Here is a 22,732-nt window from a genome sequence, read left to right as displayed (position 1 = left end):
TCAGTCTGAGAATTTGGGAGAGGTAAAAGGTCTCTCTAGTTACTGACTGCACTGCTTCTCTGAATCTTCAGCTTTTATCCCCAAACATCTGATAACAAAAGTGCTCCCAGGACAGGATATGGTCAGGTTCTTTTCTCTGACTCAATTTGAAGGCAGTGGCCTCAACCTCATCACTGCACACACAGATCATGGTACTGCACAGGTACCATATGTGATCTCCGGGCAGTGTGCAAGTTCACACTGGATCCCTCTGCTCAAATCTGTCAGAATTCTTTACACATTCAGTTAGCCAAATGGTCAGAAGCATACTGCCCAAGCATCCCTCAAGTGGGAATGGGCTGCTACAGTAAATTGGTTACACCATAAATTCTCTAAGACACAGGTAACACTAAACTCTAAAAGCAACCCCCCCCCCAAGGTATGACAAATTTGTGTCAAGTTCCCCACACTACAGATTCAAATCGGAAACATGGAAAGGAAACAAACGTGTTCTCCGCATTCTTTCCCTTAAAATTCCTTAATAGACTCCGGACACATCATAGTCAAGGCAAATATCCGTCCAGAGAAGATTTTATCCTTCCCCTCTTTGTGTGTTTAGACCCTCAAATGTCCTAACAAAATTCTCTTAATCTACTCCTCAGACTTTACTGTGAACAAAGAAGGGGGCTGGCCACCACTATACTAACTGCACAAATGCCGAAAGACAACATCTCTTCAGCCCATCTTTTAGCCCTCTTTGTAATGAATCAAGAGAAATGGAGGTATATGGTTGGAGTGTGGTATTCCAAGAATGTCAGTGCCTAGAAAATCATGTAGTAATATGGCTGAAACTAGAGTAAGTATACCTTCCAACAGGAAAAATAAATCAGGTCAACAATCCTGATTAAAATAAAAATACCTTTGACTACTATACTGCACCTCTCATGAGATTACATAATACAGGTGTTATCAACTGCTATTAAATATGGACACCAAACTGAGCTGTGATTACTCAGTCAAGGAACAAAACTCACCAATAGAACATTTGGTGCTTTAACAAAACACAGGTTAAATCACCTGAAAAATAAGAGGATGCTGCTAGCGATTTCTCTGTAGTTAGGAGCACTGGCTGTTCGTCCAGAGAACAGGGATTCAATTCCCAGCACCCACATGGCAGCATACAAGTGTCTCAATCACCAGTCCCTGGGGATCAGATGTCCTTTCTCTGGGCTCTGCCACCAGGCACCAACATACGTGTAGGCAAAACATCCATAAACATAAAAATAAATAAAAACTAAAACATCAGGGAAATCTCTGAGTTTTGTGTCTCACAAATATACTAACCAAATGCAAAATTAACGCATAGAGCTTTGATAATGATAAAAGAGGAAAAATACTAAAAGGAATAAAGATTGTAACAGAGCATGTACTTGGACTGTGATCAAATTGTGTCTATTTACATTATTTAGAAGTTCTAGTAGGCAGAAGAGTGGAGGAGAAAATGAGCGTAACTTGAAGCTAGCATGAGTCATCAAGCATCATCTCACAGCACAATCATCACTCTAATATTCTCAAACCCTTTCTCACTCTTTCTTTAATGAGCATTAGTATTTTGCCTTCATGTATGTCAGTGTGAGTGTGTCAGGTCTACTGGAACTGGAGTTACAGACAGTTGTGAGCTGCCATGTGGGTGCTGGGAAACAAACCCTGGTCCTCTAGGAAGGAGCAGTCAGTGCTCATAACCGCTGAGCCATCTCTCCAGCCCCTGCCATCTACCTTTCACTCTTAACCTATAATTTACATTAAAAAATCTTTATAATTATTAAACTTGCATATACCTTTGGATAAACGAGTGTCAGAACCAGAAATAAAAGACAGTTCCTTACACCAGTGAGTGTTCCTCAAACACAGCAACACTAGAGGGAGATGACGATGCACAAGAGCTGTGGCTGCAATTGGGAGTTGTCTTTAGCTGGGGGCAGGGAGGTACATAAGACCCCAAGATCAGAGTCTCCAAGGGCCCCCCAAATGTAAGCCCCTTGCCATCCTAACCTCCCATAGTAGCATTTCATTTGTAATTTAATAAATAAAGCTTGCCTGAGGATCAGAAAAGCAAAACAGCCCCACTGGTCAGCCTTACAGACCAGGCAGTGGTGACACACACCTATAATCCCAGTAGTTTGCCATAGAAACTGGGTGGTAGTGGTGCATGCCTTTAATCCCAGCACTAGAGAGGAATATAAAATGGGAGGAGACAGCTCTCGGACAGTCTCAATTCTGAAGATTCCCAGTAGCAGGATTGCCATTTCGGACTGACATAGAGGTAAGAGCCAGTGGCTGGATGTTTTCTTTTTCTGACCTTCGGGTTGAACCCCAATATCTGTCTCTGGGTTTTTATTAATCATGCTACAGTTAGCAATCAATCTCTTTTCTCTAACCAGAATGAATTAGAAGCATGCTAATTATCTCAGCAGGAAGGAAGCAATTTCCAACTAAAGCATGAAACATGAAACAACAAACAAACAAAAAAATGGAAATCTCACCATAATCACTTACAGTAGTCAGATATGCAGATATGACTTTTCTGGGGGGTGGGAGTTGAGACAGGGTTTTTCTGTGTAACAGCCCTAGCTGCCCTTAACCTAGCTCAGTAGATCAGACTGGCCTCAAACTCACAGAGATCCTCCTGCCGCTGCCTCTTGCCTCCCCAGTGGTGGGATAAAAGGTGTGCACCAATACCACCCAGCCTCAGATACTACTTTCAAATTCCTATTTGTGTGTTTTCTTGAGAAGGCACACATTTGTATGTGTATGTGTGTGTGTACGTGTGTGTGCATGCGCAAACACACACATAACATCTAATTCCTTTCCTAAAGATATGAAATAAGACAGCTTTCCACTATATCGCTCACAGAATACTTAACAAACAAAAAGTTGAAGATTTAAAAACTTACAAATCAATAAAGCCTCTAGCATGTGTTAACCAATCTTTGTGTAAAAGTCAAAGAACAATTCTCATTACAGGTAATGAAGTAAAAAGTATACAATTAAAACCCAAAAAAAAGTGAGGTTAGCAAGTCAGAAGTAGGAAAACTCTGAAGCATCTGACTTTAGATGAAGGATGCAAAGCACACCTTACCTTACATTCCACCACACTCTGATCCGATTCACAAGTCACATAGATCTCATCTACTGCCCGGCGAAGATTATCAAAAAGAAACGCCCAGTATCGAGCTCTTAGGTCAATTTTCCGTGGGTGCCTTGCCTTTGTGGGACTTTTATCAAAATGCTTCTCTCCACTTGTGGACGTTATTTTACAGTCTACGGCAGTACTCTGGTGAAATAAACAAAACATTTTAAAAGGTAAGAAAAAGGCTTCTAGGAATTAGGGTGTTTTTTTTTTTTATAAAGCACACCTTTCAACATAAATATCTGAGACTTCTTTTCAGTTTATGTCACACTTGAGCTCATCAAATAAATTTCTACCCTAAACCAGGGGCAGATTTTTCCAGTAAAATCCCAGCATGAGGGGGTAAGGAAGTCCCAAAGCCCCACTCTTAGCTGAGAAACCAATGGCAGTTAAAGGCTGCTGAGAGAGGAAGAGTCCACGTGCATGCAAAGAGAGGAAGAGTCCACGTGCATGCACCCTATGTACACATGCCACAGAGCAAGTGTGGGGGCAGAGGACTTTTGTGGGAGTCAGTTTTCTCTACTCCTCATGTGAGTACCCAAGACCAAAGTCAAATCATAAAATTAGCAAGCACTTTTACCCAGAGTCAGCCTGCCAACCCAGCTGATCTCACTTTTAAAGGACACTATTCATGGAATAACAAACCCATTCTCATGGTACTGGCATGATACTTTCTGGCAGCTGAGACAGAAAGAAGGTTCTCACCAGACTGGGCCCAAGACCTTGGATTTCTCAGCCTCCAGAACGCAGAACTATATTCCAGATAATTAACTATTGCTTTTAAATTACCCATTGTTTGGAAGTTTTTCACAGCAGCACAAGACAAACTAAAACAATGGTTAAACTTAGTCTTTGTGTATCTAAAACTGATTCTATTTCACTTCTGTAATGGAATAATTATTTGACTAAGAACAGAACTTAAGCTCAAATGTTTTCTGGGTTCACTAGCCTTAGACCTCTTAGATACTGCTCCTTTGTCTTTTTGTGGTTACAGAGACTGCTAATAACCTGTAATCCTAGGTGGTGTACTTTTTGGTAAGCTTAAAGACTTTCCTTTGCCCTGATGTTCTGAAGACTGTAAAATAGAGCTAAGTTAAAAGTTACTTTCATTTATTCTGCTTAGTTCCAGTTTATGTTCTAAAGCCCCAGAGAACTCAGCAACTGAAAAAACTTTCAGCGTACCATTTATTTCCTACTTTTGGAAGCCTTAAAAGATGTGAACTAGAAATTCCACCCTAGATTCGTTCACATCTTCCATGTCTTCAGCCTCTCATTGTCTAAATCCTCCTCAGAGCACCCTCCAGTTTGCGGGTTCTTTCACTAATCTCTTTCCAAGGTACCATTTACTCTATTGATTCCAGTTTTTCAAATTTTGACTGGCAATCTATGAGTATTTAAAATTAATAGTTCACTTCTTTATTTTAAAATTTACCAAATTTCCTGTACAGCAATTCTTTCTCTTGAGGAACCTAAACTCATTTATTTGAAAGTTCTCCTTAGAATAGCATTTTACTGTTCGTGTCCTAAGGAAGAAATTCTCCTTTGTATAAAGTACTGACTGTGTTTCATGGCATTTTCTTCATATGCTTTGATATTTTATTTACTTGTTTTGAGTTTTGTGTCTTTCACTTCCTTACTTTGTTTACCTTTAGATAACATCAATCTGGCACCATATAGTTTTATTTCCTGGATCTTCTACTGGAGCCTACACTTTCCCACAAGGAGTATGACAGACTGAGTCTTTAGTTAGAGGGTTACTCCAGAGAGCAGTCTCCACTGCCTTCAGACATCCGCTATCAGTCTTTTCACCCTTTGACAGGGTGTGTCTCTTTCATTCTAAGATTACACAGTCCTGAACAGGACTAAGTTTTCAAATCAGAACCTGAATTTGTTTCCCACTGCAAAGGGCACCCAGGCTTCTTATCCCATTGGAACTCATCTTCTAGATGCTTTGACCATTCAGTTTGTGTCCCCCAACTCCACTTACTTCTAAATAGAAAGTTTGGTTTTCTATCTGTAGATACTTATACTGTTTTTAAAATATCTTTTATTCATATCTAAAAAGAAATTTTGTTATTGATGCTTCTGTAAAGTGCACTCTTTGTGAACTCAAATGATAGCATGATCTAAACTCTGCTTTCTTCATATAAAGTTTTTGGCTAACTTAATATATCTAATAATATTAAGTTAAAATAACAAATATAAAAAGAAAAAAATGAAAAGTTCACTATAATTATCCTGAACATTTTTTTAAGAAGAGGAAGGTCTGGATTCTATATAGCTCTACTAAATCTATTTGGAAACTTTTAAAGTCACTAAATTGTGACTTCTACAAATGAAAAGTAGCATTGCTTTAAAAATATCATAAATTCCCACATATAGAGCAGGTGGTAGAAAGGTGAAGGCTATAAACTGAAGCTGGCAGTTTAGGCAGAAACACTGCTGGTTGCCATTCGCTGGGACGTTATATAGCTCTCTGAGCATCTATCTCTCTTCAGATAGTAATTTCACATTCTTGTGGTTCTGTTGGAGACTGCACTCCAATGTGCAGGTGTTCAATCCTAGAACACACAGGTGGAGGCCATAGGAGGAGCATGGGTGTCTGCTTCTGCTACTCTCTGCTTTATTCCTTTCAAGGCAAGGTATCTCAGTAAACTGAAAGATTGCTGCTTTGGCTAGGGAAGCTAACTAGCTACTCTGCGAATTACTGGGATCCACCTGTATCTGACCTTCAAAACTGGAATAACAGGTACATACTGCCATATCTGGCTTTTTTTAATATGGATGATGAAGATTCAAATACAGGTCCTCATGTTTGCATAGTCAATGGCTAATATCCTCTGCTCATAACTTCACTTTGTTAAGTGAAGAAAATAAGGGTTAACTATGAGAACAACAAAAAAGTATATATTTATAAAGTACTTAGGGTTAGGTAAATATTGAATACAGAATCTACACTTTTAAATATTGAATATAGAATCTACACTTTTAAATTTAAAAAAGTTACAATAAATTTTTGTGTAAGTAAAATATAGACAATATGCAAATCATTGAATATAAATATATAATGGATAATATACTCAGGAAATAAATTACAACAGATTAGTTAAAAAAAAGGTATATATGCTATACCTGTTTAGTGGTTTTATGTGTGCCTTGAATTGTTCTCTTAGATTTTCCACCAGTTTGACATTTGGGTTTTCCTTCAAGGCATGAAAAAGGAAATAGACACATAAACAAAAAGAGATAACATACAAACTATAGGTGATACATAATATACAAGTAAACAACACAATACATTCAGCCATCTCTAGTACCTAATTTCCATCCAGAAACACAGAAGAGTACAGTTTTATTCATCATCAATGAATATATGAATGGCTGATGACGTTTTCTTGTTTTGTTGATTTTTAAATCTACATTCTTAATTCCCAGAGACTGCTTTATTCAATGGCTTTCTCAGAAAGGAATATTCAGCGCTGAATTTTTTTTTTAACCAAGACTTTAAACATAAGCATTCTACAACGAAGCCTAAGTGTGTTCTTAGTTGGCTTGAAACAACCTATCATGTAAAATTGTTCTCAAAGAAAGAGCAAAGGACACACAAAGGAAACAGGAGCACCAAGAATCTCCCATTAGTTAAATCTACAACAATCTGAACATCAAGAGAGAGACATATATTGTACCCCATTAAATAAGAAGTTATGAATCTACACAAATTAAAATTTGTAAGCACATAAATATTTTAAAATAAAAGAGAAAAGCTATTCTTTATATTAGATGACTAATTGACAAACATAGAAATTATGAAGTAGGTAAATCAGCATTTCACCTACCAGAATAATAGCTTAATCGCATTATTATTATTATTATTATTATTATTATTATTATTATTATTATTTGNTGTTCTAGTTATGCGCATTCACTTTAAATCTTCTCACCCTCCAGAACTAAATATACCTTTATACATTTTGCTTTGTTTCATTTTGTTTACAGAAGGCTTTGTTACACTGCCAAGGCTAGCCTTGAGTTCTGAAGCTCACATAATGTCTTCCACACCACTGAGACTTACAGCACACCCGTCTGTCCTCCCAACTTACATCAAAGGGAAAGCTAACTCTTAAAACACATACCATCATCATCCTTGCTTTCCAGTGGAACACTCCAAGCAATCAGGTTTCTTGCTGTACGGCCCTCCTCAGCAACAATCCTCCTCACTTTGTCATGACTGTTGGAGCGCTGGAAGGAAGCCTAGACACATTGAAACAGCACTATTTATGAGACTGTTAGGTGTCAGTCACCACTTGGCGTATATTTAACAGATTCTTTACTCTCCACACTTATTCAGAGAGCAAACACTTAAAAACTGATTTGAGTGGCTTGGGAGATGCTCAGTGGTTAAAGTACTTGTTGTGTAAGCATGAGAGAACGAGTTCAGGTCTCCAAGATCCATGTGAAAACTGAGTGATGTGGAACACAGCTGTAAACCCAGTAAGGACGGGCAGAGTCAGGCCAGCTCGTTTAGCCAACATACAAGTTCCAGGTGCAGTGAGAGACTCTGTCTCAAAATATAAGATTGGGCAACAGATGGCTCAGTCCTAAAGGCTCCTGTCAACAAGTCTGAAGACCTGAGTACAATCCCCAGTACCCACATAGTAAAAGAACAGAATCCACTCCCATGAGTTGTTCTCTGACCTTCTCTGACCTCCACACATGAACACTGTGGCACTTGCATGCACACACGTAGCAAATAAACATATAATGAACTAAAAATAAAAGGGGGAAAGATTTACGGATCAATGTAAAAAGTGCTTACTGACATCAAGTAAAGGCAGCAACAGGTTTTAAAACAGATCATATCTTACTTTTAAGCTCATGGAAAGAATCCTATAAAGAGAAATTTTTGGTTACTGAGAAAAAAGGAACAAATATTTTAGCTAAACCTACAAGTCATTAGGACCTCATGTCTGACCACCAGAACCCCAGTAAAAAAAGAACTGGGCATGACAACATGCACCAGAATCTCAGCAAAGGAAGCAGAAACAGAAAGACACCAAGAGCTCCTGGCCAGTAGGTGAGCTCAAGATACAGTGAGAAACACTATCTCAAAAAACAAGGTAGAAAGCAAAAGCATGACATCCAATGTTGACTTCTAGTCTCCACACACATACACAGACACATGTACCCCCAACACATGCATAAACATGCATATTCCCAGACGTGCACCATAATAACAATGAGGAGAGAGACGGAGGGAGCGATCCACTGTCAACTTCTGGCCTCCACATCATGTATACACAAATCAATCTGAGATTTGGAATGTGTCTCATCTGAAACCAAGTCTGTCTTAAGGTTTAAAACCATAAAATAAAATTTAAATCACTTCCAAAACAAATATAACCAAAAGCTTGAACCACTACAGCAAGCAGCAGAACCACCACCACTCTGTACCTAAACCAGCCCCATATCAGTCAAAATAACAATGAAAAAAATAGCAAATGAGAGACTAGATCAAAGACTAAAATTAGAGAAAAGATATAAAGTCTAAACAACAACAACAAAACACTTTTTGAGTTAAAGAAAAACAAAATTTTTAAAAAGTTCATAGAAAATTTGTTATATGGGGGAAAGAGAAGGAAGATGCCTGCTAAATCTATGAGTAACAAAAATAAAGTTTCAGTACACAAATGAATGAACTAATTACTACTAAAAAAATCCAAACTACTAGAAAAAATGATCCCACCTATCAGAATACTCTGATCAGAGACGAATTCATGTCTTCTCTCCAGAACTTATAGCCTTCTACTTAATGTCTATGTTTCCATCCTTCACTCTTTAGGCCTTGTCCTAAAATTCCCAGAAACATCTACCTAACTAATTAAAGCTTCCGCAGGGACCTGTGTTATAATATGGTCTCTAGATTCTCTAAATTCTCTAATCTCTTCTCTATTTTCCCTCTGCTTCCCAATGATGGTGAAAACCTCCTCCATTTGTCTGAACTTCCTGCTATCCCTCAGATTACACAACCATAGCTTTAAACAAAAGCACCACGACTGACTCCAGGCCAAATGACCAAGTTTAAATAGACGCCTTACTTTCAGCTCCCTCAGATAATTTCTCTACTCCCCTGTAGAAAATCTTACAGGTATACACATCATCACATAAAATTCCCTACTCTGTGTCCTATCTAATCAAGTCCTCATAAATGAGCTTCCAAGAACCAAAGTAGATGAGCTCAGTCCCAAGACTGCAGTAATACTAAACCTGAAACTTCAGACTGAATGCCCCTTTCTCCATGAGTATCACCATCACCAACTCAGTTCTGTTGGACTTAATACAGAAAGATGGAAAAAGCCACAGCTTGAGGATTGTTTTTATTCTTTGTTGAGATTATATATATAATCTTTATATATAAAGATATATATATATATATCTTTAAGAAAGGGTTTCTCTGTGAAACAGTTTTTGGTTGTCCTGGAACTTGCTTTGTAGACCACACTGGTCTCAAACTCACAGAAATCCACCTGTGTCTGCTTCCCAAGTGCTAGGATTAAAGGTGTATGCCACCACCGCATGGCTTCTTTATTCTAATATTTAACATATAAAAATATTACTGTTACTTTTGCATGTGTCTGGACAATTTTCATTTTATATTACGGATGCTTTCTGTAATGTGCTAAACGTGTTCCTTTCAGTAAAAATTCAAAATCTGATCATTTTTCACAACTTAATTCTTGTAAACGTGTCAGGAACATAATGCTTTTACTCATTTTAGTATAAGCACCAGGGAATCCATGAGTATGAGATATGTAATCACTTTATGGATGTCTATTTCAACAGCATTCTTACTTGGGCATTTTTCTTACAGATCTCAACAAATTTTTGACTTGAAGTCATAGTGTGCCACCTAGTGCTACATAAAGATTTTACACAGGCTTGTTCAAATAAAGTTTCAAATAAAAGCAATAAACACCAGCATTAAGTTATATTCAAATCTTGTCCAATCCACTCTAAGAAATCTAAGTCCTAAGTCCAAGACTACATTCCCTCTTCCTAAGCCCTCCTTTGAGTAGTGTCAGGTATACAGAAGTGCCTGGAAACACTGAGTTGTAGAAGTGTGAGGAATGAGAGCACGTTTGCTTCCATTCTTAGTTCCCCTTCATCAGTGCCCACCCTGGATTAAGGCAGCCTAGGAAGTCAGCTTGGATTTACTTGTAACAAGAGAAGCTAGTTCTCAGCTGTTTTCCTAACCCACATTTCACAAGCATCAGATGGAGGCAGGAGCAGCGCCTGAAACAGCGACTAAGACTGAAGTTTAAAGATGAAAAGTAGATGGCAGGAAGTAGGAAAAAGAGAAGCAAACAACAAACAAGTGAAAACCTAAAGTTAGTTTTTTAAGCCAGCTTGATCACAGTGGCCAGGGAGACAGCTCAGTGGGTACAGGCACTTGCTGCCAAGACCAAGTGCTGTGGGATAATTCTCCTGTAAGCTATAAATATGTATTCCTATCATTGGTCAATAAAGAAGCCATTTTGGCCTATAGCAAGGCAGAGTATACCTAGGCAAGAAATTCAGGCAGAGATACCACCCAGACACTAAATGAGCAGGACATCCTGAAAAATGAAATTACAAGCCATGAGCCTCGGGGTAAAATATACAGTAATAGAAATGGGTTAATTTAAGATAAAATAGCTAGTTAGTAATAAGCCTGAGTTACAGGTGTGGTAATATTTTGTTTATGCTATAACAAAACAAAAACTTGCCTGAATATCAGAGTGCAGAGCTAAATCACTAGTTAGCCATAGGGACCAGGCAGTGGTGGCACACAACTTTAATCCCAGCACTCAGACACAGTGGCAGATGGATCTCTGTGAGTTCAAGGCCACCCTGGGCTATACAAGATCTGTCTAAAAGAGAAGCAGAGCTCACAAAAATGTCATCCTAGCACTTAAGATCACATTCTTTAATCCCAGCACGGGAGAAATGGAGACAGGAGTGATATGGATGGATAGAGTGAAAAATATAAGGCAGAAGGAGACAGGAGCTCAGGACAGTCTGAGGATTTGTAGAGACAGATGCAGTTTGAGGATTCATAGGACCAGATCGCCCCTTTGGTCTAAGGATTTAGAGGTAAGAACTACTGGCTGGCTGCTCTGCTTCTCTGCTCTTTCAGTATTAACCAATATCTGATTCTGGGTTTTTATTATTAAGACCAATTAGAATTCATGCTACAATAGTCCAAATAGTTTTTAATTAATATTAAACCTGAGTGATTATTTAGAAGGGGCTTCAGAGCTGGGTGGGAAAGAAAAACCTCCATTTACACCCGATGACCGAATTTGATCCCAGGGACACATAGGGTGGAAGAAAACAATCAACTCCTGAAACCTGTTCTCTGATCTTCCCAGGCACACACTATGGCACATGTAACACTGATAAACAAACAAAGAAATACAATTAAAATAGATGTACTTACCATCATTTTTTAATTCTCTTCCCTGGCAAGATCACTTAACACATAATCCCATGGGTTATGATTCCTGTAATTAAAATATATATGTATGTATATGCATACATATGTATAAGTATATATATATATTTCCTTACTCATAGCATTATCATAAAATCATATGTAATCATTAAAAGTTAAAATCTCACCCTCCATGTTCCTCATTACAGTAAATATAAAAAGTGAACAAAACTACATTTTATTGTCTGTTAGGATACACAGGATACATTAAGCTTTAAAAACTCCACCCTGAAGAGTACCTTAATACTCCAAAATGAAAAAGAAACAACACTAATTACAGGACTCTCATAGTATATCCTAATCCAGAGGCACTAAACTTCTTTGCAGTATATATCTTTACACAAAACACACCCATACATTTTATATGCTTGACTTAAAAGTATATTTCAATTTTATTTAATATTTAAGGGTCTGCATGTAATGTGATCCACATGTACCTAGTATATTTGCCTGTCAAGGCAGGAAAGGGCATCAGAGCCCCCAGGAACTGGAATTGTAGAGGATTACGAGCCACCCTGTGGGTACTAGGAGCTAGACTTGGGTCCTGTGCAAGAGCAACAAGTGTTTTTAATTGCTCAGCCATCTTTCTAGTCCATATTTCCTATCTTGATCCAATTCATAATGTTTAACTAAAAAAAAAACTTCTATGAACATTTATCCCTATTGTGAGAAATCCACTCTTGCCTTCTCCATTTCTTTTGTAATAATATTATCTAACTTACCTCATTAATAATCTCCAACTTAACACAGAAAATAATGTGTAACCTCTCCTTAAGAATTTCCATAAAATGGAGGCTGGAGAGTGGTTCAATGGTGATATGAACTTGTTGCTCTTGCAGAGGACTCAGGTTCAGGTCCCAGCACCCACCCACATGGCGGCTTTCAACCATCCATAATTTCAGATCCAAGACTCTGACTCCCTCTTCTGACTTCCGTGGACACCAGACACATACATGGTATACATACGTGTAAGAAAATTCATTAACATAAAATAAAAACATATCTTTAAGAAAATAACTTCCATAAACTAAAATTTTATCAGAACATTTTAATCACCTTTTATGTAAGTATCCTCACAGAACGGACCTTACCTTTCAAGATACCTACTTAATGTAATCAAATTTTCACTCAAAAGAAACACAAAGCAGAGAAACTAGTATGTGTGTGTGTCTGTGTGTGTGTGTATGTGTCTGTGTGTGTACCTAACTTTGTAACAAGAACCACTGAATAAAAGTAGCAGATGAAATCAAACATTCTAATTCTAAGAACCAAGTCCTATAGTTTTCATTAATTGAATATGCTCTTTTAATACACTTTCAGGCTGGGGTGTGGCCCAATGGTAGATTTTTTGCCTCATATACTTGTGGGCCTTGACTCAGTTGCCTGCACTGTAAGAATATAATTTTAAAGCAGCATCTCAAGTGCAAGAATATGCACACACAGACAGCCCCCCAAAAATAACTACAAATGCTCATAATAGCATTATTAAGTTATAATCAAAATGGCATAATACCCATTGGCTAAAGATTAAACACCATATGATATAACCAAACAATATAAGATTATTTGGCCATAAAAAGTATTAAATTCTCATATTTAAACACAGGTGAACTCTGAAAACATTATACATTATAAAAAAGTTATAAAAGATCACATATTGTATGATTTCATTTATATAAACTGTCCAGAACAATTAATAATAATTAATTATAAATAATGGAGTCAAAATGTAGAGGAATCGAGGAGAAAATGGAGGTAACCACAAATGAGAACAGGCTATTACGGTGGGAACAATGTCCCAAAATCCACTCTGGTACAGACATGCAGCTCTGTGAACACATAGATGAATTTTAAGGAGGTGAATGACATTGTACATGATGTAGGAATGGGTAAACCACTGTATTCTTCATGTCCACTGCCCATGCTCACAAACTTCCAACACCACCCCACGTCACTCAAGTGAAAGTCAGTCTTCACAGTCAGCTATCTCACCCCAAATTTTTCCCATCCTTCACTGTTCCTTGCCAGTATTCATTCCAATCCAGCCACACTGGCCTCTTTATTTTTCTTAAGACTTGGGCCTCAGAGATTTGTACTTGGGGTCCCTTCTCTGTCTTGGCCAATGTGACTTTCGCAATGACCCCTATGTAAAACTGCAACCCTCCCAAACAAGCACGGGCTGTGGATGCTCATCACCACCAGATTAGCCTACAAGAAATGAAAGGGTGCTAACCACATGAAGAGTAAATCACCACAGTGATGGTATGAAATAACTTTTAACTCTAACAAGAAAGTTAAAATGCAAACACTGAAAAGAAACGAAGCTGAGTGAATGGCACGTGTAATTCAGGATTCTCAGGAGACTGAGAAAGGAGGACCACTTGGGGCCAGAAATACAGTACCAGTCTTGATGACAGAGCAAACTTTGTCTCAAAACACTAAATAAAAAACTATTAATTTCAACAATTTATAAAGATACATAATACATGAAAGTTGTAATCTAGGACATTATTAACATAGACTGTTAATGCAATTTTATGTGTGTGTTTATTGTTTTTGCTTGGAAGGTGTTTTGATTTTTTTGTTTTTTGTTTTGTGTGCTTGGGTTTTTTTTTGTTTTGTTTTGTTTTGTTTTTGTTTGTTCTTCTTTCTGGTGGGAAGGGATTGAGATAGAGTCTCTCTATGTAACCCTGGCAGACTTGGAACCTACTACATAGAGCAAACTGGCCAAGAACTCACAGCAATCCATACCTTCTTCTGCCTCCCAATATCTGGAACTAAAGGCATGCTTTTGTTTTCTTGACAGGTTTTTGCTATTTTACCATGGCTAACCTCTAATACATAATCCTCCTTCCTCTGTTTCCTGAGTGCTGAGATTATAGGTATAAACCAGTTGAAGCTAATGTTTTAGCATCGTAGAACAGACTATAACTGCAGATGCTTTATGTATGCCTATGATAACCACAGAGGAAAAACCTATAGTAAATACAGTGAGTAAAGATTAAAAAAATCAAAACATCATTATTTAAAAATAAAATCACAAAGAAAATATGAGGAGAGAAACTGACAGTGAAACAAGTATAAATCAGAACCCATCTATTGTGGTAAAGGCTTTTCTATCTACCACTACTATAAAAGGATTACATCCCCCAATCAAAAGGAAAGAGTAGCTAAACAAATTTGTAAAAAAATGATCAAACAGCATACTGTCAATAAGCAACTTTATCCTTCAGGAAGAAAATAAGCTGAAAGTGGGAGGACTGAAAAAGATTATTCCATGTAAATGATATCACAAAGAAAACAGAGGTATTTTACCAAACAGAACAGATTTTTAGTCAAAAATTGCCAAAACGTCATCATATAAGGAAAAGTCAATTCCTCAGAAAATATAACAATTATAACTATATCCCAAACTCAGAGTAACTAAAAAGATAGGACAAATTTTAACAGGAATGAAGAAAAAAGTATAGTGATCTAATACTAAGGACTTTAATACCACACATTAAAAAACAGCACATTTTCTTATTCATTGGGGAGGTGCATGCATGCCACAGCAATTCTACCCTCCCACCATGTAGGTCTCAGGGATCAGCATCTTGCCTTTTGACCCATTTTACCAGCCTAATAACCCACTTTAGAGAAAGGACAGATCTGGGCACAAAACCATTAAGGAAAAGTTAACATGAATAATACTACAGACCAAATGAACCTAACCTATTTAGAATATTACATTCAGCAGCAGAGTATATACTATTTATAACCACAAATGGAACATTTTCTAGGATTGATTGTATGCTATGCCACAAAACAAATAGTATGACCACATATGGTCTTACACTATTATAAAAATAATTAATGAGAAGAAAACTTAAAAATTCAAACATATGGAAACCGAACAACACATTCCTCAACAACCTAAAGGTTAAGGAAGAAATCAAAGGAGAAACAATGAAACACCTTGGGACAAATTAAAATGGAAATATAAATAGCAAAGCATGTGTCAAAACACAGTCCAAGAATGGAGTTGTGTGAGGAGAATTACAACTGCTTATGAGAAAACTCCAAGAATACAGAGCAGGTGTCTTGGGACCTCTTGAAATATGTTTTCATGCCCCTCCCAGGTATAGCAGATAGGAGTGAATTTACTTCAGAATATTCATCACAACTGTTATTTGTTTATATGCTTCTATGGAAAAACATGTTTTTGCCATGTGCAACTTGCCCATCACGTGTGGCTCGTCCCTGTGACTGTACACTTTCATCATGTGACTCCTTTTAGCCCACGGATATAAACCCTCTGATATACTGATTAAGAACCACTGCTCTAGCCAGATTGGTATAGATTTGTGTCAAGTCGGAAAAAAAAAAAAAAACCAGGGAGGATTCTATAAATATAAATTCTCAAGATTCCACCAAAAAACTGCTTGATCTAATTAAGAAATGTTTCAGGGGCCTGGAGCCATCAGGTAAGGGCACTGTACTGCTCTTACAGAGGACCCAGATTCAGTTCCCAGAACCCACATGGTGTTCACAGTACCCTGTAAGTCCAGTTCTAGGGTCTCTGACACCTCCTTCTGGCCTCTGCAGTCACACACATGATGCACATACATACATGCAGGAAAACACTTATATACATAAAAAATAAATCTTTTTAAAGTTTTAGGATACAAACTCTAGATAGCCACTGATGGCCTGGAGCACTATCCAAGGGCTAGGGTACAGAATTGTGCCAGCAAGACTTGGGTTGTACGTAAAATTGGCAAACCTTTTAGATTCAGACTAATCAAGAAAAAAACAGAATTGCAAAAACACAGAATACCTGAAGAGATCAATAATAAGTGATGAGATTGAATTAAAAAGGCTGCCAACAAAGAAAGGCCAAGGACCAGATGGTTTTACTGCTGAATGTTACCGAACTTTTAAATAAAACTACTATGAATTATCAAACTATTCTAAAAATCTGGAAGAGAACTATTCCAACCTCTGTCTATGATACAAACATTACTCTGATGCCAACATTACTGAATGTGAAGAGGAAGGAAAAGATGAAGGAAGGAGACTACAAACCAATATATCTGAGAAAATAGATGAATCCAAACACCACATCAAGAAAATTACACTCCAGGATCAAGTGATACTGTTCTCAAAGATGCTAGGAGAGAAAGATCATTTACACCATTGTAGGGAATGTACATTAGTAAAGCCTTTATGGAAAACAGATGGAGAGTCCTCAAAATGTTTTTAAAATTACTATATTATCTTCTGGTAAATATCTAAATGAAATTAAATAATAATATTAAAGATATTACATGTTGTTTTCAGCATTAATCAAAATATCCAAGATAATCAGTCAGAGTGTCTGTCAGCAAATGATCACACAAAGAAAACATGCTGTTTGTGCAGAAGTATGATATAGTATTCAACCTTTGAAAAGAAAATCCTGTGGTTTTTTTTTAACAACACAGATTAAGCTGGAGAATATTATGCTAAGAAAAAAAGCCAATACAGAAAAATAAATACTGTATGATTTTACTTATTTGTGAAATATAAAGTAATTGATCTTACAGAGGCAGAAAGTAGAGTGGTAATAGACAGGAACTAGAAGATGAGAGGGGGAGGGACGAAGAGAGAGATAGAGAGATACAAATTAAATGGCACAAAATTCCTTGGGGATTCTGAAAAAATTCTAGAGCTTATTGTACAGCATAGACACTATAGTTAAAGCCAATACTTGAAAACACCTAAGAGATTAGATCTTAAATATTCCATGATGGTTAGCTTTAATTGTTGACTTCCCCAACCTAGAATCACTAGGAAGACAGTCTCATTGAGGGATTGTCTGCACTGGGTTGGACTATAGACAAATCTGTGCAGGATTTTCTGAATTAAGTGATGTGGGGAAATCCAGCTCACTGTGGGTGGCATCATTCCCTTGACACTTGCTGCCAAGTCTGAAGACCAGAGCTGGAGTCCTAGAACCCATATGGTAGGAGAGAATCAACTGTGACAAATTTATCCTCTGACCTCTGTCCATGTACACAAGTGTAAACATGATCATGTGCATGCACACACAAACAAACAAAATGTGAATTAAAAGAAAACTTTTAAAGCCACCAATTCTTCGAACACAGCTCAAAAGTCAGCATCATGAAGACACGTGGTTTTTTGGTTTTTGTTTTTTTTTTCTTTTGCAGTGCTGGAGATCAAACCTACAGCCTAACACATATTAAACAAGCATTCTACCTGTAAAACCATATCTCCCATCGTGAAACCTACATTTTAAAATTTCCTGCTAATAGAAACCTTAGCCTGAACTCAAAGACTAATATAACATATATATATATACATATATATGTATATTATAATACACACATGTACTCATACTTTTCCTCCAAAATTTGAGGAAAGTATACTATAAAGTATAAAGAATTATTGAAATCAATCAAATCACTTGCTCTAGCTATAGGACATTAAGAAGTCATGCAAGGTAGTTACAAACATCAACTCCCAGCAGTTGGAAGCACATAACAATGCACAAAATCATGCGAGTCAGAGTCCCAGCGTCAAAATAAGAGGGCTCATGAAGTCCCATCCCTGTCTGAGGAGCTATCTAGCAAATGGTGGCTACGAGGAAAGGAAAGACAGTTTTCTTCAGAGATGTGGGCCTGAAAGGCTACCCGTGCTCAGTAGTGTTCCCCATCCAGTACATGGAACCGCCCATATGTACAAACAGGCAGCACTAAATGGACTCCATGGGTATCTTTAAAAAGAGAGCACATGTAGTGGGGAGGAAGAAGAACGGGAAGAATTGGAGTGGGACGAATGAAGAGTGGATTTAATTAAAACACAACTTATGCATATATGAATATTAAATAGAAACATGTTAAAAGAAGTCCTTTAACTTCTGTAGCACTGTTCTCATCTATAAAAATGAAGGCTAAATATTTATGACCTTCCAAAAAATAATTTTCTTTTTTTTTTTTTAAAGATTTATTTATTTATTATGTATACAACATTCTTTCCATGTATGTTTGTATGCTAGAAGAGGGCACCAGATCTCATTATAGATGGTTGTGAGCCACCATGTGGTTGCTGGGAATTGAACTCAGGACCTTTGGAGGAGCAGGCAATGCTCTTAACCACTGAGCCATCTCTCCAGCCCCCCAAAAAATAATTTTCACACAAAAATTTATAAACAAATGTTCAAAGTAGTTTTATACATAATAGCTCCAACTTGGAAACAATTCAAATATCCATCAACAGAAAAATAATCAAATTGCAGTATATCTATGTAACAGAGTGCTACTCACCAACAGAAAGGAATGAACTAATTACAAATATAACAGAGGAATACCACATATTATACCACAGAAAGAAAGGACAAGAGAATATTCAATGGCGGTTTATGTCAAGTTACATAATAGGCAAAGTTAGTCTTTAAAAGAAGAGAAGGAAGTTGAATTGGTTGGAGGGATTCAGAAGGAGCAGAAGGAACTTCCAGTAAAGATAGCTATATTCTGCAAATGGGCTAGACAGATGGTTCATTATTTAGTCTTCCAGAGGACCCAGGTTCAATACCCCACACCAGTGTGGAGACTTAGAACCATCTGTAACTCCAGTTCTAAGAGACCCAATGCCCTCTTCTGGACTCTGCAGGCAATGCAGGAATGTGGTGCATAGATAAACAATACAAGTAAAACCCCCATACAAGAAGCTCTCAGGAGAACTAGGGGAGATACATATATTCTGAAATAAACTCAGATGGTAGCGAAGAATATACACTGAGGGAGCAACTTCTGATTTCGCTATTTACTCTAATCACAGTTATGCAACTTTAGATATGTTATTATTCCCTGTGCTAGCGAGGAACTTTCCACCAGATGACACATAGATGTCCAAATAATTTCTGAAATACTACATAAAACCCAGTGCATGATAAATGCTTTCATCTTTCTCCCACTTCTCTCACATTTCCTGACCCTGGAGTCAGTATCAATGACTGAAGACCGCTCCCCTACTGGAATCCCTGGAGCAGGCACTCAAAAGACTGCAGGAAAGAAGAATGCAGCACTGCAGGGCTCACTGGTTCAGCACAAACACCTGCTTTCCATCACTCCAAAACCAGTCTATGAAGCTGTGAACTCTACGAGGCTTCCCGCTTTAGAGAACACACACTTTGCAAGCAGACACAAAAATCCTATGACCATATAAACTAAGCTGTAGGGATGAGAGAAGAATGTGGTACCCACTGGAAAACAGAGAAGACATCCAAAGGACACAGTGAGAAGAATGTGATCTCTAAAGTCAGACTCACACATACTCCAAGGCTGCCTTGTATATACTGTACAACCTTTACAAAAGGTACCTAACTGCTTTTAGCTTAAGAGTTCTCCGTTAACAATGGAGTAAAACTATCTACCCCATAGGGTTATTTTCAAAAGCAAAGAAATTTTATGTGAAGAACCTGACGTCCCAGAACCACCAAAACCTGATAACCAGACAATATATAGATTGTGAGTGCATGCTCATCAATGGTTTCCTGATTTTCTGAATTATAACTCTACCACAATTACAAACACCAAAGTGTTAAATTATTAAAAGTGCTAACTACTAAATTTAAATATACTTTTAACTTACAGAATAAAAATAATGGCTCAAAACAAAATCATAATCTCTTATATCCTGCCAGACCCTGATTTATTCCAAATCTTACCACCATGCCTCAGGCACTACTGTTAAATTTGGTCCTAAGTAGATTATCATCTCTACCTCCAAACTGAAAGCAGTCGTGGTGTTAAGACAGGAGTTTTCTGAATAAGAGGACAGCCTAGGCTACATAGCAAAACCTTTTCTCAAAAGAAAAATTTAAATTTTCTTTGTTCTGGGAAAATTCAAGATAGTTCTTTGAACAAAAAGAAAGATACTGCAATATGTGCACTAATGAACATGAGTAGGTGGTGTGAGCTACCCAAAAGAAAATCTCAACACAGCAAAGGATTTCTGGGAAGCAATCCCTTTAATGATATAGATTTTAAAAAGTAATTCAAAGAGTGCACAAAAGTGGAACACATCTCAAATTAAAATAGTAGCACTATGTAGGTTAAAGGGTCATGTCCTCATTCTTGCAAAAGATATTCGATGACTAACAAGTACAAGAAAAGATGTTCAAATCACCAGTCATAAGGGAAACAAATCAAAACCACAATGAAGCATCACTTCAGATATCTACACTCAAAAGACAGGACTAGAGTGGCAAAGGAAACAGAGAAATTGGCACCTTCCTCACACACTGCAGGGGGAATGTAAACTGGTACAGCTAACCTAGTACAGCATCCGGCAGTTCCTCATGTCTACTGTGTGAGGAGGCCAGAGGAGGTGTTGGATCCCCCAGGGCTGGTGATGAACCATCTGTGATTGCTGGGAACTGAACCTCATTCAGTTATTCTAAAAAAGCAACTAGTGCTCTTGAGCCTCTGAGCCATTTCTCCAGCCACAGCCATTTGTAATCTTTATGTCTACAGTTTCAAAAACGACAGTTCCACGGTATTGATATTGTACCATAGGAGAAGACTGTTCTATCACTTAGAACATAACAGCATATACTGTGTGTACAAGTATGCATGTGTGGGGTAAGCACGAATGTGTGTGGATGCAGTAGGTTAAAATCAGATGTTTCTTCAGCCACTCTCTACCTTATTATTTATGTGTTGGGGAAGGGATAATAGGTGTGTGTGCATATGTGTGCAAACACAAAGGACAAAAGTTGACATGAAAGACAAAGTGTCCTCCTTACACTGTACACTTTTTTTCTTTTTTCTTGTGACAAGATCTCTCATGAATCTGGAGTACCCTATTTAACCAGTCTGCCTGGTCATCAAGCTCCTGGGATCGAGCGACCTGTCTCTGCCACAACCACCATCACCCAGAAGTGGGGTTACAGATGTACTGACTGCTACATGTGGCTTTTATGTAGGTGGTGGGATCCAAACCACAGTCAAGCCCTTTACCCACTGAGACAGCTTCCCAGCCCCTCCACCTTTTGGCAGGGTAGTGGGGGACAGGGCCTCTCACTGAATTAGGCCAGAATGAAAGGACAGGGGACCCCCAGGGAGCCTTCTGTCTCCTACCTCCCAGCACTGGGATTTCAGGAATGCACCCATGTGTCTGATGTTTACATGGGGACTGGGGATCTGAACTCAGGTCCTCATGCTTACACTGCAAGCATTTTACCTACTGAGCAATCTCCCTTGCCCCAACACCATCTATTTCTAGAGATTGAAGGATATTTACATGTAATTCCCAAAGGATTTCTGTGTCTCCTTTAAAACTGGATTAGGTTGTGGGGGTTGGGGAAGCAGGAAGAAAGACAACAAGAGAACATCTGAGCTCCATCACCTTATCACTAAATCACTCACAAAGGCACTAATAAAGTCTATCATCAAGTCAATCTTTCAGTGATGTTTTAAGGTCTAGGAAGCACAAAGGAAAAGCATTTTTAAAATCTGTATAAAACCTTGGGAACCCAGTCACCGAAATTATTTGTAAAACATTTATATGGCAACCCCGGTTACGACATAAAAACATCAGGTGTTTAATCACAGTCCTATGTTGACAATGTTTGTGTCTACTCAAAATTCATACTCGAATCCTAACTTCCAAAGTGACAGCAATGGGTAAATACTTTGGGAAGTAATTAAGATTCACAGTCTTCAAATATGGGACTAAAACCCTTGTAAAAGAAGTTAAAGGAAGACCCCTGTCCATCCTCATGTGGGGGTACAGACGGTGTCATCTACAATATGAAAGCACACCATCACAAAACAGAATAAGCTAGTACTTTCTTCTTGAATTCCCAGCCAGAACTGTGAGAAAACAATCCCTGTTGTTCATACACTTCTTAGTTTAAGGTATTTTGTTATAGCAGCCCAACAGACTAACTTACAAAGGCAGTTCAAAGGATGGGGAAAGAGGAAAAACAGGGCATTTGCTGCAGGCTTGCTATGCAGTTCTTTACAGAAACAATCATTTCCTGT

At 37.8% G+C, this 22,732-nt stretch overlaps 1 protein-coding gene across 3 annotated transcripts in view; it reads right to left on the bottom strand.

Moving 5' to 3' along the window:
* Nucleotides 1–22,732, bottom strand: part of Scaper (S-phase cyclin A associated protein in the ER) — a 467,165-nt gene that overhangs the window by 355,756 nt on the left and 88,677 nt on the right. For 2 of the 3 annotated variants that reach the window (XM_050119434.1, XM_050119435.1), the window contains exons 2-5: nucleotides 11,646–11,709; nucleotides 7,303–7,420; nucleotides 6,302–6,372; nucleotides 3,119–3,313 (exon numbers count right to left, since the gene is read on the bottom strand). The exons of the other annotated variant lie outside the window; for it this stretch is intronic. In XM_050119434.1, the coding sequence (XP_049975391.1) occupies nucleotides 3,119–3,313; nucleotides 6,302–6,372; nucleotides 7,303–7,420; nucleotides 11,646–11,651 (390 nt within the window). In that variant the 5' untranslated portion in view covers nucleotides 11,652–11,709. The remainder of the gene's footprint in view (nucleotides 1–3,118; nucleotides 3,314–6,301; nucleotides 6,373–7,302; nucleotides 7,421–11,645; nucleotides 11,710–22,732) is intronic. 3 annotated transcript variants of the gene reach the window in all.

This window comes from Alexandromys fortis, unplaced genomic scaffold, assembly GCF_014885135.2.
Source record: "Alexandromys fortis isolate MF-2015 unplaced genomic scaffold, M_Fortis_MF-2015_v1.1 scaffold_167, whole genome shotgun sequence".
NCBI classification, from domain to species: Eukaryota; Metazoa; Chordata; class Mammalia; order Rodentia; family Cricetidae; genus Alexandromys; species Alexandromys fortis.
The sequence above is the reverse complement of the archived record's forward strand: the minus strand, read 5'-3'. Positions and strand labels throughout refer to the sequence as shown.